This window comes from Monodon monoceros, unplaced genomic scaffold (genome assembly GCF_005190385.1).
Source record: "Monodon monoceros isolate NGI ecotype Baffin Bay Population unplaced genomic scaffold, NGI_Narwhal_1 Super_Scaffold_12, whole genome shotgun sequence".
NCBI classification, from domain to species: Eukaryota; Metazoa; Chordata; class Mammalia; order Artiodactyla; family Monodontidae; genus Monodon; species Monodon monoceros.
This window is the reverse complement of record NW_021703768.1, coordinates 127517492-127535655: the sequence shown is the minus strand read 5'-3', so window position 1 is coordinate 127535655 and position 18164 is coordinate 127517492. Positions and strand designations below refer to the sequence as shown.

Here is an 18164-nt window from a genome sequence, read left to right as displayed (position 1 = left end):
AACTCTCCCCTGGGCATCTTGCTGTAGATTTCTAGCTACTCCCTGAGGCTCCGAGCCACAGACAGTGGGAAGCCCCCACTGCATGAGGACACAGACATCGCTATCCAAGTGGCTGATGTCAATGATAACCCACCAAGATTCTTCCAGCTCAACTACAGCACTTCCATCCAGGTATGCTCAAGCTTCCCAAAGCATCCTGAATCCATCTTCCCTTCATATCCCTCCTAGTGGAGGGCACTCACCACTGATACCAGTCCACCCAAACAGTGACTGTGACCTTGCATTGATATCCCTAATGGCAACACGGTCTGCTGAAGGGGATTATGGATTATACAATTAAAAATCATCAGGCACTGTGCTAGGCACATCCACATCCATGATCTCATGGGGGACTCACACAGCCATATGGAATTAGACAGTACCCATTTCATAGATTTTTTTAAATGGAGGTATAGAAATGTGCCACAGTCAAAATGTGGCAAATTTGGGATTTGAACCCAGAAGATCTTCCAGATCCCAAGCTATTTCCACCATACTAATGGTTTGTGAATGGGATTTGGAGAGAGTCTTAAGATTCCGTGGGGAACTGTGACCACAAGGGGTGAGGGAGGTGAGGAAGTAGGTAAGAGGACAGAGTTCTGTGTCACACTATGCATCAACCAGCGTCACCCCACTTTCACCTGTTTTGTATCATGAGTATGAGTTAGGATGCTTTGGCTGCAAATAACAGATCACCTGACTAAAAGCTTATTAAATAATAAGGCCTTATTATTTCACATAACAAAAGGTCTGCTCGTGGGAAATTCTATTCCAGAATTGGTTATTTCAGCAGGAAACTGATATCACAACTTTGGGTTACCTTCTTCAAAATTCCTGTACCTTCTCCCTCGTGGTAACAAAATGGCTGCTGCAGCTCCAGCATCACATCCTTGCTAAACCATCTTCAAAGGCAAACAGATGGGGACTTCTTTTGCAGAATCTGTTTTTATCAAAGAAGAAGACTTTTCAGAACCCCCACCTGGTAGACTCCTCCAATGATCAGAAATGGATTACATGATTGCCCTTAAATCCAAAAACTGGCACAGGGACTCAGATTATTGTAACTGACTTAAACCAATCACAGTCCATCTCCTCTTAGGAGGGGTATATCTTTGCTGAGGATATTGCCACCCAACGCCTGAACAAAAGTCGGGTTTTGTAAGAAAGGAAGGAAAGAATGCCTGTTGGATAGGCAATTACCAGTTTCTGCTCATAAGATACTGTTTGTAGATAAGGTTTTGATGCTAAAAAAGAGAGTTAACAACCACTGTGTTACAGCATACTGAATTCCCGTGTTATAGAACAATGACTGGAACAATATCCAGGGGATCCATTTTTCTCTGTTAATTCCTAATCATCTTTGAATTTTCTCATTGGTCCTCTAATCAGAAAACCATTTATAGGTTTTCAATGGACCCTATGAATCACAAAATTCCCACATGGACCCCAGGCACTAATTTATATACATGAGTCATCAGCTATGTGACTTCGGCAAGTCACCTCTATAGGATAAAGGGACTCTAAAGACCCTTCCAGCCCCAATGGGCTTTGTTTCTAAAAACCAGCACTGCCCTCAGGAAGTTCAAAAGTCAACAACTAATTCACAGATGGGCAGAATGAATGAATGGCATCTCAAGATGCAGACATGACCTGGGAGCAGTCAGAGTGCTGAGGACTCATCCCAGAGAAGGGGACCCGGAAAGATGTGAAAGAAAGGACTGGGACTCATTTTGCTCTTTGATTTCCTGTCTCTCTTGGTCTCAGGAAAACTCCCCCATCGGCAGCAAAGTCCTGCAACTGATCCTGAGTGACCCAGACTCCCCAGAGAATGGTCCCCCCTACTCATTTCAAATCACCAAGGGGAACGATGGCTCTGCCTTCCGAGTGACCCCGGACGGATGGCTGGTGACCACTGCAGGCCTGAGCAAGAGAGTCCAGGAATGGTATCAGCTTCAGATCGAGGTGAGAGCTGTGCTGGGCCACTGGTGGTGACCATGGGGACAGAAAATGTGCTGACAAAAGTACCACCAGTGCTTCTCTTATTAGAAAAACAATATACAGAACTCTTCCTTTGTGCCAGGCACTGGCCTAAGTGCTTCACGGGCATCACTGCATTAAATCCCCACAACATGCTTTACAGTGAGTACGGTTATCACCCCCAGTTTCCAAATGTGGTAACTGAGGTACCCAGAGGTTAAGTTACTGGCTGAAAGTAATGCTACTAATAAGTGGTAGAGCTGGGCTGCTTCAAACCCAAGCATTCTGACTCCAAGCTCTTAATTCCTCCCCTGCTCCCAGACAGAACAAAAACTCCCGCACCCTGGCTCTAACTCCTTGAGTTTGGCCAGGACAGCTCTCTGAACCTCAAGTCTTTTTAAAGACCTACCTCAGAGAATTGGTGCTGTTATCGAACCAGGTTCAGTTTGTCCAACCGTGCAGCAAACTGAAATGCTGAGATGTCGAAGTCTGCAGTAAAGAGAGGGTTTATTAGCAAGGCAGCCAAGCAAGGAGATAGGAGAACAAGTCTCAGAACCGCCTCCCAAAAGGCAAGGGGCTTGGGGCATTTATGGAATAAAAAATAAAGGAGCAGGGCAGTCTGACGCATGGGGAGCATGGGGAAAGGTGACAGGAAAAAGGTGCAGTAATCATAGTTCTGCCGCAGGTGTAACTAAGCTACAGGTCTCTGCACGTTCAAAAATGGAGGCAGTTAGCACTATCTGAGGGTTTTCTGCCCTCTGATGTCAAGGTCACCAAGCAGACCCTTGGGCATGCCCAGTTAAAGGGTCGGCGGTCCTACCCAGTCTTAACCAGCTCAACTCCAACTAGTCACGGTTGACTCCAAGTCCTGGAAAATAACTCTGGAAAACATCATATTGTTTAGGATATGTGCAGGTGCAAGTCTTTAAATGACCTTGTTTAGTGAAGGCAGGTGAAATGAATTTGACTAATCCATAGATCCACTACTCCATGATTACCCACAGTTTCAGTGCAGGGGTCAAATGAGAGAACATATACATACATGGAGAGGATTATGGTGATATTATATGGGTTGTATGAGAACTGCCCAAGGAAAAGTGGCCAAGATGGTGATCAAACATTTCTCCCTCATTTCATTCCCCCAAATCCCTTTCCTAAATCTCAAATCTAGTGGATCCTACTATTCTGTGAACTTCTCTGGGCTCACAATGATGTAGTCATCCATTCAGCCAGCCAACCAGCCAGCCAGCCATTCATCATTCAACAAACGTTTATGAGTACCTATCATATACTTATGAGTACTTATCATATGGCATGCTACCTGCTAGTAATATAGCAGGGGAAAGAAGGGGATGATCCCCATCCCCATGGGCTTTTGATTCTAATTATGGAGATAAGCAATAAACAGATGAAGAAAGTGACAGGAGGCTCATAAGGCACAAGAGAGACACTTTCAGAGGGTGGCTGTCCTTGTGAGGAGGGGGCATTTGAGCTGAGATCTGAGGAGCTGCCCATGTGGAAAGTGTGCAGGAGAGTATCACAGGCAGGAAGAGCAAGATGAGACCAAGTGCCAGGGTGGGAAAGAGCTTGAAGTGACCTGAGGTGTTGCCATGTGGTCAGCTATTGGTGAGCATCGGTGGGAATGAAGTTGAAGAGATGGGTTGGGTGGATCACGCGGGTCTCATAGCTTGGATGACCGTGTTATTTGAGGCCCAAACTGTGATGTTCTTGAGAGTGAGAGAGGCACTAAAAATAGTTAATTGGTGATAAGTGATCCACAAAGGTGAAAATCAAGACTGTCCTGGGCTAACCAGGAAGTAGAGTCATCCTAATGATAAGCCTTGATAATACTTTTAGATTCTAATCAAAGTGCAATTAGAAGTGATTGAAGGGTTTCAAAGAGAGAAGTGACCCTTCTTGTGTCTCAGGAGGCTTGTTTTTGAAGCTCTAGAGAAAGTCAGTTGAAGGGGGCAGGAGTGGTTGAGGGAGACCAATGAGAATTCATCTAAGCTGGAGGTAGTGGTGATGAGACCTTGAGGTGATGGTGAAGATGAACAAATGGACGTATCTGCGACAGGTTTTGCTTGGAAATAAATGGGAGTCGGTGGTGGATTGGATACAAAGAGAGAGAGAAAAGAGAAGAATCATGACCACTCCCAGGTTCCTGGCTCCAGTAAAGTCTGGATGATAGGGCCATCTATGAGACTGGAAAGACTTGGGGTGGGGGAGGGACAGGTTTATGGGGTAAAATGAGGGCTCTGCTTAGCATATGTTACCTTTCAGGTGTCCATAAAATATCTAAGTAGAGGTGTCCAATAGGCAGCTGGGAATGGGAGTCTGCAGCTCAGAGGACAGGCGCGGGCTAATGTAGAGGGTCCTCAAAGCCAAGGACATGGGTGTGACTATCTAGGGAGGCAACAGCTTCCTGACCTCGGTATACTGGCCCAGACAATCACTCAGTAACTATTGGCATCATCACTCTCTCTTGCATTTGTCCTGTATTTCTGCTTCCGTTCACTGGGAGGCACTATAGGCCAGCAAAGAAACAGGCTATGAACACAAGAAGAAGTTCAGATTCTGCTCTGGCCTTACCTGCTGTATGACCTTGGGCACGTCACTTGACCTCTCTGAGACTCAGTTATATCTTTTGTAAAATAGGACACTTCAGGGTACTTACCTCATAAGAAAGATAAACTACGATCATGCATTTAAAGCATTCAAAAGTGACTGGCACACAGTTTGTACTCAGTTAATATTAGTTATATATTATTCTTAGTAGTAATGTTAATTATTACTGTTGCTATTTATATCTCATCAGTGTTATGCACAATTCCCAGCAGTAGGTGTAATATTGCACCTTTCTCCCACACTCAAAGCGAATCCACATGAACAAGATATTACCGTAGGGAAAACCGTGAAGACCCTGCTGACAGCTGAGAAAGTGATAACATTACTGAGGAGAGGAAGGAAAGCTTCCTCCTTGCTAAGTCCAGACAGAAAGTTGCAGAGATGTTTGGTGAAATGTGCAAGGGAAAGGCATTTCTAATTTACGATCTTTCCTTGCTTAAGTGAGGTCACGTTGCTTCAAACCTGCAGTGGCTTTTCGGGCCTGCCTTAAATCCAACCTCGTGCTCCTCAGCCCATCAGCGACAGCCTGGGCTTCCCTCTCTGCTCACCTCTGGCCCTCAGCCCTGCCCGCTCCTCCAGCAGCAGTGGTCCCTTCCTGCTGTGTTGAGCATTCTTTCCCACCAGAGGGCCTGACGCTTGCTGTTCCCTGTCTGTCACCTCTTCTCCTCACCTCTCTTTTCTTCTAATCATAGCAGACGGCCTGGCCCATACAAGGCACTCAATAAATATTTGTTGTTTGAGCTGAAGAAGACATGCCCATCCCAACCCCGACCCCAGTCACATAGTAAAGAGGTGTAAGAGAACCTCCTTAGGCTGACAGGGGCCATGAAGGGTGTACCCTAGAATCACTAGGAGACCTTTGATGACCCTCCTAAGGAAAGAGACAGAATGAGAGAAGCTCAAGAGGTAGGAGGCCACGTGTGGCTGGAGAGGCTTAGGACGGGCTCAGAGAAGTGTCAGATGGAAGGTGGAGTTAAGTTTTACCACCCACACCAGTGATGTGGGATGTAACTCCCTCCACAGAGCCCTCAGTGCTTTTGGAGTTACGATTTTCCCTTTCAAATGCGACAACACGCTGAGCCTGCCCTGGAGCAGAGGGATGTGGCTCCCTGGGGAGGCCCCGACAGCCCCAGTCCTATGGTAATTCGGTGCCCGCTTCACCCACAGGCGTCAGACAGCGGCACCCCGCCCCTCTCATCTTCCACGTTGGTCAGCGTCCACGTCAGGGAGCAGAGCCACTACCCACCCTCCGCCCTCCCACTGGAGATCTTCATCACCATCGGGGAGGAGGAGTTCCAGGGCGGCATGGTGGGCAAAATCCACGCCACAGACCGAGACCCACAGGACACGCTGACCTACAGCCTGGCAGGAGAGGAGAGCCTGGGCAGGCGCTTCACAGTGGGCACGTCTGATGGCAAGATCATCGCTGCCCAGGGGCTGCCTCGGGGCCGCTACATGTTCAACGTCATGGTCAGCGATGGGACCTTCTCCACCACTGCCGGGGTCCATGTCCACGTGTGGCATGTGGGGCAGGAGGCTCTGCAGCAGACCGTGTGGATGGGCTTCCACCAGCTCACCCCGGAGGAGCTGGTGAGTGACCACTGGAGGAACCTGCAGAGGTTCCTCAGCAACAGGCTGGACATCAAACGAGCCAACATCCACCTGGCCAGCCTGCAGCCTGCAGAGGCCATGGCTGGGGTGGACGTGCTCCTGGTTTTTGAGGGGCATTCGGGGACCTTCTCCAAGCTCCAGGAGCTGGCATCCAACATCACTCACTCAGCCAAGGAGATGGAACACTCGGTGGGAATTCAGATGAGGTCAGCCATGCCTGTGGTGCCCTGCCAGGGGCCAGCCTGCCAGGGACAAATCTGCCAAGAGACCGTGCACCTGGACCCCAGGGTTGGGCCCACGTACAGCACAGCCAGGCTCAGCATCCTGACCCCGCGGCACCACCTGGAGAGGAAATGCTCCTGTAACGGTGAGGAATGGGACTTCCCCGGGACAACCAGTGCTGATGGCCCAGCCAGACTGACTCCAGGGATGGAGATCCCAGCAGGGGGCTCTCTGGGGTAGTCAGAGGGACATTTTAACAGGGTTAAAGACCAGGGACCACCACAAGACAGGTGGGGCCTCACAAAATCTAGTCATGGAATAGCACCCTAGTTCTGGTCACTTTTTGGAACTTTGAAAATAATGGTAAGAATTCAAGAGGCAGTTCAGCATCACAGCTGAAAGCATAGACTCTCGCATCAAGTTGCCTGGGTTCAAATCCCAGCTATGCCACTAGCTAGCCAGGTGACCTTAAGAAAATTATTTAACCTCTCTGTGCCTTTGCACTGTGGTAGGGATTAAATGAGAATTAAATATCAAGTGCTTGCTTAGAAAAGTGCCTGACCTACAGAAGGTGGTCAATTAACCCAAGTTACTAGCGCTACTACTATTACTACTATAGCCTGAGAGCTTTAACCTCAACGTTTAGGCTAAGCAGCTCAGGTTCAAACCCCAGCTCTGTCATTCACGAGCTGTGTACCTTTGGGCGGATTACTAAAACCCTCTGAGCTTTTTCCTCATCTTTGAAATAATGAAGATAGTATCATCTGTCTCCTTGAGTTGGTTTGGGGAGTAAATTACTTAATGGATATGAAAGCACTTTAACCCCTAAGCTGTCTCATGCTAAGCACCCCGTCAGTGGTGGCTGCCATTCACATGGTGGTAGTTGTTGCTATAAGGACTCTGCTATGTGCCGGTCTCTGTGTGTATGTTACCTAAACTCATCACCACCACCTTAGGAAGCAGGATCATTAGCTCCATCTACAGCTGAAACAGGTATGGGGATTGTATTGGTTTGCTTGAAACTGTACAGCCTCCAGTGAAAGGCTGGTTATTCAAATACCTGTGTCCCACTCTAAAGCCTGAGCTCTTCGCCAAACTCTTTAGGAACTTGGTGTTCTGACAGGACTTACCCCAGTGCCCCTGGCATTAGGACCAATGCCCTGGATCAGCTCAGGTGCATTTGCAAAAGGGGAATGACATCAGCCCCGCCCCCTTGCCCCCTGCCTGGCCTGGCCTAGGGGTCCATCCAGCTTGCATTAGGGAAATTCTAGGAAGATTTGTGGACTTTCTCCAGGGCCCTGTGGATTTAGGCTAGGTGAGCTACTCTAGGGGTATGGGGTGGGCTGGGGCGGCAGGTGTTCCCTTCTTGTGTCTCTTACCCTGGAGTCAGCTGCAGGGAAAGCTGTGATGGCTGAAGGTTCTCTCCTGACCCCCTGGCATCAGATAGCAGAGGTTCTAAAATTCAAGGTTATGCAAAATCACCTGGGGAGCATGTTTATAAAGTGACCTGCTCCTGGCTGTCACCTGCGGAGTTTTTTATTTAGAAGGTCTTGGGTGATGCCTGGAATTGGCCTTTTTAGCCAGCACCTCAAGCATTTCTGAAGCAGGTGGGCCAAGGGCTGCACTTTGAGAAACACTAGGTAGGCTGGCTCACCTAACACCAGAACCACTTGGAAAGAAGTTTGGTTTCTGTTTGTTTGTTTGAACATTTTAGTGAAACAGGACACACAGAAAGATCCATGTATCATAAGTGTACAGCTCAGCAAGTGTTCACAAATCAAATACACCGGCGTAACGAGCCTCGATCAAGGTAATCACCTAGATCAAGGGCCAGAATACGATCAGCATCTCAGAAACCTCCCTTGGGCTCTCTTCCAGTTGCTACACCCATCATGGGGAGATTTTTTAAATACAGATACCCAAGTGCCACCAGAACTACAGAATCTTACTCACTAAGGGTAGAGCCTAGCATTCTGTATTTTAAAAGATTCTTCAGCTAATGCTGATACTCAGCCAGGTTTGGGGATTCTTGATCTAGATCACCTGCAATATCCCATCCAACAATGACCTACCGGAATGGAACTGCCAGCATCAGAGCGTTTTAGACATACGGTATGACAGCATCTTAGCATCTTGTAATCCCATGGGCCTCACTTTCTGGTTCTTTCTCCTCCTTTTGGCCTGTGTTCCCTCTCTTCAACAATCCTCTTCCCTAGGAATCTGGAGCCTGTACTGCTCATCCCTTCTCCTGATAACTGATAAGCTTATTCACACTGAGGTTGGAGGGATTTAATAACTGAACTCACTTCTGAGGAGGGTGGATTTAAAAAAAAAAAAAAATCTGGGGTGGGCATGGCTAAATATAACACAGCATGTCCCAAAGGAGTTTCCACAGAATGCTATTTCCAAGGGCTAAGGGTACGAAGTCCACACTAGAGGGTCCCATGTTCAAATAAGCTTGAAAAACTCAAGTTTAGGTGAAGTCTCAGACTCCTCACTGTGCAATTCTGCATTAGCAATTGCCACGGAGGATGGAGCACATGGAAGTTTTGGCCACACCATTTATCACTACCTTCTTCCTTTACCACAGAAGTCTCTCGACTCCTCCTCTCGACTCCTTTCGTGTGGGAAGTGCTTACCCAAATGATTACACTCCTGATGATGAAGAAGATGTCTTGAGGCCAAAGCCCTCGTGGTGTCCCTGAAATCACACACATATGCAAAATCCTCTCCAACTCAACCTCCTTCTTCCCCAAGTGATGTCAGAAATCACATGGAAAATATGGAGGATAGAAGTTTTGACTTGTGCACACTTGACTGATGACCTTTCTGGCTTGATTCTTGCTTTCTTAATGGTTTGAGTTCATAGTTTCTGATCCAGGCCAGGACCCAAGGCGAGGGTCCCTGGGGCCAGAGGAAGGTGTGCAGGGTGATGGTCCCTGTCTAACTGTGTGACCCTGGACAAGTAACCCCACAGCCTCTGTAAATTTCATCTGTAAAATGGAAGCAAATGCTTGCCACCCAAGGGTTGAATGAGACAAAGTCAGTTCCAGGGCTCCGTGGGGACCACTTTGTGTGGAGGTGACAGTGCCTCTGGTTGCTTTCACAGGTACTGCCGCGAGGTTCAGCGGTCAGAGCTTCGGGCGGTACAGTCTCCCAGAGGCTCAGAATGGGCACATCCGTTTCCGCCTGAAAACACTCCAGTCACAGGCCATCCTCCTGTTCAGCAATAAGACAGTGTGTCTCTCCCTGAAGGTAAGGCACTGCCAGCCTGAGAGATTTCCTGTGAGTGTGCCAGGCTGGGGAGGTGAGGCGGCATGGGGGGTGGCCAAGAAGGGTCACTTCTGCAAAGAAACCCCTGCATGGTTTTCAGGGATACTGGGTGTGACTCTTAGGTAGAACACGAGACTTGCCAGCCATGAGAGCCAAAGCCACCCCACCTGGCAATACATGTCCAAGGACAACAGAGGTCAGGCGTTCTGTGGGATGACAGAGAGCCTGTGAAGATAGAAAGAGAGATGGGTAAGGCCACCTAGACCTGGTTGATGCTTTTATCATTTTTTGCTGAGTAAGAGACCAGTGTTTTCCAAGATGGGTGGAAGGCTGGGGTACATTAAGGTACGTGGAATCCACGTGGAGGAAAATGAATTTCCTTTCAAGGGTCTTTTAGTCCTTCTGATTATGTCTTGTAGAAAGTCTCAGAGTACCTGCCTGATTTTAACATCTCTATCACAGGTGTCCATCTCCCATTTTGACAAAGAGAAAGCAGACTTTGGCAGCTAGTTAGAATTTAATCCATTCAACAAATATTTGTGGAGCATCTACTATGCAACAGGCACTCTTCCAGGTGCTTGGGTCTCATCAGTGAAAAAGACAAAAACCCCTCCTAGAGCTTTCATCCTATGGTGGGAGACTGACAATAAACCAGAAAATTATAGAGTTTGTCCAAATGTGATAAGTGCTTTGGGTTAAAAGAAAAAAAAAAGGTTAAGGGGAATCAGGAATGTGGGAAGTTGCAATTTTATTATTATTATTCTTTAAACAAAAGAGAGAATTCTATTGGCTCATGTAATGGAAGAGTCCAAGGGTTGACCTCAGGCTTGGGTAGATCCAGGTGTTCAAAGTATATCAACAGGATCCTTTTCCTTCCTGCTGTCAGATCTGCTTTTGTTCAGAAGACCACAAATATCCCCCCAAGTAATGGCAAAGGTGGCCCCAGCAGCCCAGGCTTTCATTCTGCCACCAAGCCAGCCCAGCAGAAAGGGAGCATCTCTTTCCAACAGCGGTAAAAGTCCCACCTCAGACCTTGATTGGCAGGTCTGAGTCATGTGACTATCCCCAAGGCTGCCAGGGAGAGGGGCCAGCCTTTCCAGAACAACATAGATCAGTTGAGAAGGAGGCAGAGTGTCCCAAAAGGAAAAGAAGAATGAGGGGCACAGTAACCACTACTGTCCACCCCTACCCTTGTGTACCTGTCCACCTGCAACGCGGAACCCTGCAGCAGCAACTTTGCGGAGGTCAGCTGCTCAGAGAGCAGGGTGGTGTGCAGGAGAGGCAGCCTGCAGAATATTTCTCTTCTACAGTCACAGTCCTTTTGTGCTTTTAAAGCTCTCAAATAAATCAAAAGCCTGGAGGTCATGATTTTCATGGACAGTCTTCTTTATATTTTTCCTTTCCTGCTATATTATTCTAAATTCTGAAAATAGCTTTATGGGTTTTTTTTTTAAATAAAAATGACAGATACTTATTGTAATAAATTAAAATGCTATAGGGAAATATACTGAAGAGAGCCAGTTGTTCATGTCAGGCTCCTGTGACCAGCACATATGCATGGCTGAGCTCCCATTTTCGAATCCCTGCTCAGGCACTCGGTCCTTTGGGCCAGAGCCTCAATCTCACTACATCTCGATTTACTCATCTATGAAAATGGGGCTCATCCTTGTAGAGTGGTCATAAGAAAGTACTGAGCCCTTGTTGTGCCAGACACCTTATTGCCTGTGTTGTAGAATTTAGTCCTCGAAAGAGCCTTGTAAGTTGGTGACTGTCATCATCCTTGTCCTATAGATGAAGAAACCGAGGCTTGGTGGGATTAAGTAATTTGCTTATGACCGCACAGGCAGTAAATGGTGGGGCCTGGGCCAGTCCAACCTGCTCCAGCACCCGAGCTCTTACCCATTGCTCTGTACTCCGTGAGAATTACATAATGATTCAAGGAAAGCTTTTGGCACAGTGCCTAAAACAAAGCAAGCACTCAAGTAATTGTGTTCATTTTTTAAATAGTAATGATACTGATGACATGGTGCAGTTTTATACAAAAGAATGACACATTTGGTACAGTCTTTTTCTTTTTGTAACATCTTTATTGGAGTTAAACTGTTTTACAATGGTGTGTTAGTTTCTGCTGTATGACAAAGTGAATAAGCTATACGTATACATACATCCCCATATCTCCTCCCTCTTCCGTCTGCCTCCCACCCTCCCTATCCCACCTCTCTAGATGGACACAAAGCACAGAGCTGATCTCCCTGTGCTATGCAGCTGCTTCCCACTAGCTATCTATTTTACATTTGGTAGTGTATATATGTCCATGCCACTCTCTCACTTCATCCCAGCTTACCCTTCCCCCTCCCTTTGTCTTCAAGCCCATTCTCCACATCTGCGTCTTTATTCCTGTCCTGCCCTTAGGTTCTCCAGAACCATTTATTTTTCTTTAGATTCCATATACATGTATTAGCATACGGTCTTTGTTTTTCTCTTTCTGACTTTCTTCACTCTGTATGACAGTCTCTAGGTCCATCCACCTCACTACAAACAACTCAATTTAGTTTCTTTTTATGGCTAATATTCCATTGTATATTTGTGCCACATCTTCTTTATCCATTCATCTGTCGATGGACACTTACTTGGGTTGCTTCCATGTCCTGGCTATTGTAAACACAGCTGCAATGAACATTGCGGTACATGACTCTTTGAATTATGGTTTTCTCAGGGTATATGCCCAGTAGTGGGATTGCTGGATCGTATGGTAGTTCTATTTTTAGTTTTTTAAGGAACCTCCGTACTGTTCTCCATAGTGGCTGTATCAATTTACATTCCCACCAACAGTGCAAGAGAGTTCCCTTTTCTCCACGCCCTCTCCAGCAGTTATTGTTTGTAGATTTTTTGATGATGGCCATTCTGACTGGTGTGAGGTGATACCTCATTGTGGTTTTGATTTGCATTTCTCTAATGATTAGTGATGTTGAGCATCCTTTCATGTGTTTGTTGGCAATCTGTAAATCTTCTTTGGAGAAATGTCTATTTAGGTCTTCTGCCCATTTTTGGATTCGTTTTTTTGTTGTTTGATATTGAGCTGCATGAGCTGCTTGTATAGTAGTTTTCTGGTAGCATCTTTAGGATTCTCTATGTATAGTATCATGTCATCTGCAAACAGTGACAGTTTTACTTCTCCTCTGCCAGTTTGGATTCCTTTTATTTCTTTTTCATCTCTGATTGCTGTGGCTAAAACTTCCAAAACCATGCTGAATAATTGTGGGGAGAGTGGGAAACCTTGTCTTTTTCCTGAAAAAGTGGAAATGGTTTCAGTATTTCACCACTGAGAACGACGTTGGCTGTGGGTTTGTCATATATGGACTTTATTATGTTGAGGTAAGTTCCCTCTATGCCTACTTTCTGGAGGGTTTTTATCATAAATTGGTGTTGAATATTGTCAAAAGCTTTTTCTGCATCTATTGAGATGATCATATGATTTTTATCCTTCAATTTGTTAATATGGTTTATAACATTGATTGATTTGTGTATATTGAAAAATCCTTGCATTCCTGGGATAAACCCCACTTGACCGTGGTGTATGATCCTCTTAATGTGCTGTTGGATTCTGTTTACTAGTATTTTGTTGAGGATTTTTGCATATGTTCATCAGTGATATTGGCCTGTAGTTTTATTTTTTTGTGACGTCTTTGTCTGGTTTTGGTATCAGGGTGATGGTAGTCTCATAGAATGAATTTGGAAGTGTTCCTTCCTCTGCTATATTTTGGAAGATTTGAGAAGGATAGGTGTTAGCTCTTCTCTAAATGTCTGATAGAATTTGCCTGTGAAGCCATCTAGTCCTGGGCTTTTGTTTGCTGGAAGATTTTTAATCACAGTTTCAATTTCAGTGCTTGTGATTGGTCTGTTCATATTTTCTATTTCTTCCTGGTTCAGTCTTAGAAGGTTGTGCTTTTCTAAGAATTTGTCCATTTCTTCCAGGTTGTCCATTTTATTGACATATAGTTGCCTGTAGTAATCTTTCATGATCCTTTGTATTTCTGCAGTGTCAGTTTTTACTTCTCTTTTTTCATTTCTAATTCTGTTGATTTGAATCTTCTCCCTTTTTTTCTTGATGAGTCTGGCTAATGGTTTATCAATTTTGTTTATCTTCTCAAAGAACCAGCTTTTAGTTTTATTGATCTTTGCTATCATTTCCTTCATTTCTTTTTCATTTATTTCTGATCTGATCGTTATGATTTCTTTCCTTCTGCTAACTTTGGGGGTTTTTTTGCTCTTCTTTCTCTAATTTCTTTAGGTGTAAGGTTAGGTTGTTTATTTGAGATGTTTCTTGTTTCTTGAGGTAGGATTTTATTGCTATATATTTCCCTCTTAGAACTGCTTTTGCTGCATCGCACAGGTTTTGGGTCACTGTGTTTTCATTGTCATTCGTTTCTAGGTATTTTTTGATTTCCTCTTTGATTTCATTGGTGATCTCTTGCTTATTTAATAGTGTATTGTTTAGCTTCCATGTGTTTGTATTTTTTACAGATTTTTTCCTGTAATTGATATCTAGTCTCATAGCGTTGTGGTCAGAAAAAATACTTGGTACGATTTCAATTTTCTTAAATTTACCAAGGCTTGATTTGTGACCCAAGGTATGATCTATCCTGGAGAATGTTCCATGAGCAGTTGAGAAGAAAGTGTATTCTGCTGTTTTTGGATGGAATGTCCTATAAATATCAATTAAGTCCTTCTTGTTTAATGTATCATTTAAAGCTTGTGTTTCCTTATTTATTTTCACTTTGGATAATCTGTCCATTGGTGAAAGTGGGGTGTTAAAGTCCCCTACTATGATTGTGTTACTGTTGATTTCTCCTTTTATGGCTGTTAGCATTTGCCTTATGTATTGAGGTGCTCCTATGTTGGGTGCATAAATATTTACAATTGTTATATCTTTCTTGGATTGATCCCTTGATCATTATGTAGCGTCCTTCTTTGACTCTTGTAATAGTCTTTATTTTAAAGCCTATTTTGTCTGATATGAGAATTGCTACTCCAGCTTTCTTTTGATTTCCATTTGCATGGTGTATCTTTTTCCATCCCCTCACTTTCAGCCTGTATGTGTCCCTAGGTCTGAAGTGCGTCTCTTGTAGACAGCATATATATGGATCTTGGTTTTGTATGCATTCAGCTAGTCTATGTCTTTTGGTTGGAGCATTTAATCCATTTACATTTAAGGTAGTTATCGATATGTATGTTCCTATTCCCATTTTCTTAATTGTTTGGGGTTTATTATTGTAGGTCTTTTCCTTCTCTTGGGTTTCCTTCCTAAAGAAGTTCATTTAGCATTTGTTGTAAAGCTGGTTTGGTGGTGCTGAACTCTCTTAACTTTTGCTTGTCTGTAAAGGTTTTAATTTCTCCGTCAAATCTGAATGAGATCCTTGCTGGGTAGAGTAATCTTGGTTGTAGGTTTTCCCTTTCATCACTTTAAATATGTCCTGCCAGTCCCTTCTGGCTTGCAGAGTTTCTGATGAAAGATCAGCTGTTAACCTTCTGGGGATCCCCTTGTATGTTATTTGTTGTTTTTCCCTTGCTGCTTTTAATATTTTTTCTTTGTATTTAATTTTTGATAGTTTGATTAATATGTGTCTTGGCGTGTTTCTCCTTGGATTTATCCTGTATGGGACTCTCTGCACTTCCTCGACTTGATTGACTATTTCCTCTCCCATATGAGGGAATTTTTCAACTATAATCTCTTCAAATATTTTCTCAGTCCCTTTTTTTTTCCTTCTTCTTCTGGGACCCCTATAATTCTAATGTTGGTGCATTTAATGTTGTCCCAGAGGTCTCTGAGACTGTCCTCAATTCTTTTCATTCTTTTTTCTTTATTCTGCTCTGTGGTAGTTATTTCCCCTATTTTATCTTCCAGGTCACTTATCCGTTCTTCTGCCTCACTTATTCTGCTATTGATTCCTTCTAGAGAACTTTTAATTTCATTTATTGTCTTGTTCATCATTGTTTTTTCTCTTTAGCTCTTCTAGGTCCTTGTTAAACGTGTCTTGTATTTTCTCCATTCTATTTTTAAGATTTTGGATCATCTTTACTATCATTACTCTAAATTCTTTTTCTGGTAGACTGTGTATTTCCTCTTCATTTGTTTGGTCCAGTGGGTTTTTACCTTGCTCCTTCATCTGCTGTGTATTTCTCTGTCTTCTCATTTTGCTTAACTTACTGTGTTTGGTGTCTCCTTTTCTCAGGCTGCAGGTTCGTAGTTCCTGTTGTTTTTGGTGTCTTCTCCCTGTGGGTAAGGTTGGTTCAGTGGGTTGTGTAGGCTTCCTGGTGGAGGGGACTGGCACCTGTGTTCTGGTGGATGAGACTGGCTCTTGTCTTTCTGGTGGGTAGGACCACGTCCGGTGGTGTTTTTTGGGGTGTCTGTGACCCTTATTATGATTTTTAGGCTGCCTCTCTGCTAATGGGTGGGGCTGTGTTCCTGTCTTGCTAGTTGTTTGACATAGGGCATCCAGCACTGTAGATTGCTGGTCGTTGAGTGCAGCTGGGTCTTAGTGTTGAGATGGAGATGTCTGGGAGAGCTTTTGCCGTTTGATATTATGTGGGGCTGGGAGGTCTCTGGTGGACCAATGTCCTGAACTCAGCTCTCCCATCTCAGAGGCTCAGGCCTGACACCCGGCCAGAGCACCAAGACTCTGTCAGCCACATGGCTCAGAAGAAAAGGAGGAAAAAGAAAGAATCCGAAAAAAGAAAGAAGCCCAAAGAGCTTTTGTTAATGTGAGTTATATCTAGTGATGTTTACCCTGTTAGAAATTAAAACCATGAAACACTTAAAATAGCTGTTATTAATCCATTTAGAAATGAGTAATAAGCCCAATTCATGTTCACATAAATAACATAATTTTTGAAAAGCAGTATTTTAAAAATTACTGATAATGGCATTGTTTTACATCTTTGCAAATCTCTTTCATGTCTGGCTTAATAAAATATAGCTGGATTCTCCTAAATGCTTCTACATTCAAAAGAAAGAAAGAAAAAGTAATAAAATAAAGTTATTAAAATAAAAAAATTATTAAAAATAAAAAACTTTAAAAGTAAAGAAAGAAAGAGAGCAACCAACCAAAAAACAAATCCACCAATGATAACAAGCCCTAAAAGCTATACTATAAAAAACAAAACAAACAAAAAAACCCAGACAGACAGAACCCTAGGACAAAGGCAAAAGCAAAGCTTTTGGGAAGTCTGAGGTCTTCGGCCAGTGTTCAGTAGGTGTCCTGTAGGAGTTGTTCCACATGTAGATGTAGTTTTAATGTATTTGTGGGGAGGAAGGTGGTCTCCACATCTTACTCCTCCACCATCTTGAAGGTGCCTGGTACATTCTGTACATTCTGCTTTTCTCCCTCAATGAAGATGAGCCTCTAACTGCTATGTTGTCTACCAAGCCAGAGCGGAGGAGATGATGCTTGCATTCTGCCCTTTTGTGGGAAGTAGCAATTTTAAATAAGGTGGTTAGGGAAGGCTTCATTGAGGTGATAATTGAACAATAATTTGAAGGGGGTGAGGTAGTTAGCCATGTAGACTTCTGGGGGAACAGCATTCTAGGTAGAGGGTATAGTCATTGGCAGGAGATTGCTTGGCATGTTTAAGGAACAGCTCAGACGTCAATATGGCTTGAGTGAAGTGAGCAAGGGGACAGTAGTAGCAGGAGTTGAGGTCAGAGATGTAATAGGATGGGGTCATATCTATAAAGGTCTCATAGGCTATTTAAGGACTTTGAGTTTTATTCTGAGCAAAGTGGGGGGCATTAGAAGGTTTTGAGCAGAGAATTAACATGGTGTGACATATGCAAAAACGGTCCTTGTGGCTACTGTGTTGAGAATAGATTTTAGAGGAACAAAGATGGAATTGGAAAGACCCAGCCAAAAGGCAGTAATTCTGGTGAGAGCTGATGGCAGTTTAGATCAGGGGAATGACAGTGGAACTGGGAAAAAGAGTTCAGATTCTGGAGAGATTTTGAAGGTAAGGTCAACAGGACTTCCTGATGAACTGAATAAGGGCTGCGAGAGAAAGCAAGGAGTAAGATGTTGACCTGAGCAACCTGAAGGAATGGAGTTGCTGCCAACAGACGCGGGCAAGGATACAGGTGGAGTAGGTTGGGGAAGGGGGATGACCAGAAGTTCCGTTTTGGACATATGAGCTTGAGATGACTATTAGACCTACTAGTGGAGCTGGACAAACAAAATCTAGCGAGAAAGGTCTGGGTGGAGATGAAGATCTGGGATTCTTCCACATATACATAGTATTCAAAGCCATGAGACTGGGGAGATCACCAAAGAGTGTAGAGTGAAAAGAGAGTAGACTAAGGATTTATCCCTGACATACTCCAACACTGAGAGGTTGGGGAAGAGGAGGATCCAATAAAGGAGAAT

At 44.4% G+C, this 18164-nt stretch overlaps 2 protein-coding genes across 2 annotated transcripts in view; one reads left to right on the top strand and one right to left on the bottom strand.

The window, feature by feature from the left end:
- The window catches only part of FAT2 (FAT atypical cadherin 2), a 68441-nt gene that overhangs the window by 39376 nt on the left and 10901 nt on the right, over positions 1 to 18164 (top strand). The window contains exons 16-19 of the mRNA XM_029218389.1: positions 28 to 171; positions 1804 to 2001; positions 5812 to 6622; positions 9587 to 9732. Of these exons, the coding sequence (XP_029074222.1) occupies positions 28 to 171; positions 1804 to 2001; positions 5812 to 6622; positions 9587 to 9732 (1299 nt within the window). The remainder of the gene's footprint in view (positions 1 to 27; positions 172 to 1803; positions 2002 to 5811; positions 6623 to 9586; positions 9733 to 18164) is intronic.
- LOC114892986 (proton-coupled amino acid transporter 1) overlaps positions 649 to 18164 on the bottom strand; it is a 94104-nt gene continuing 76588 nt past the window's right edge. The window contains exons 11-12 of the mRNA XM_029218392.1: positions 2426 to 2505; positions 649 to 979 (exon numbers count right to left, since the gene is read on the bottom strand). Coding sequence (XP_029074225.1) covers positions 2444 to 2505 — 62 coding nt within the window. The 3' untranslated portion in view covers positions 649 to 979; positions 2426 to 2443. The remainder of the gene's footprint in view (positions 980 to 2425; positions 2506 to 18164) is intronic.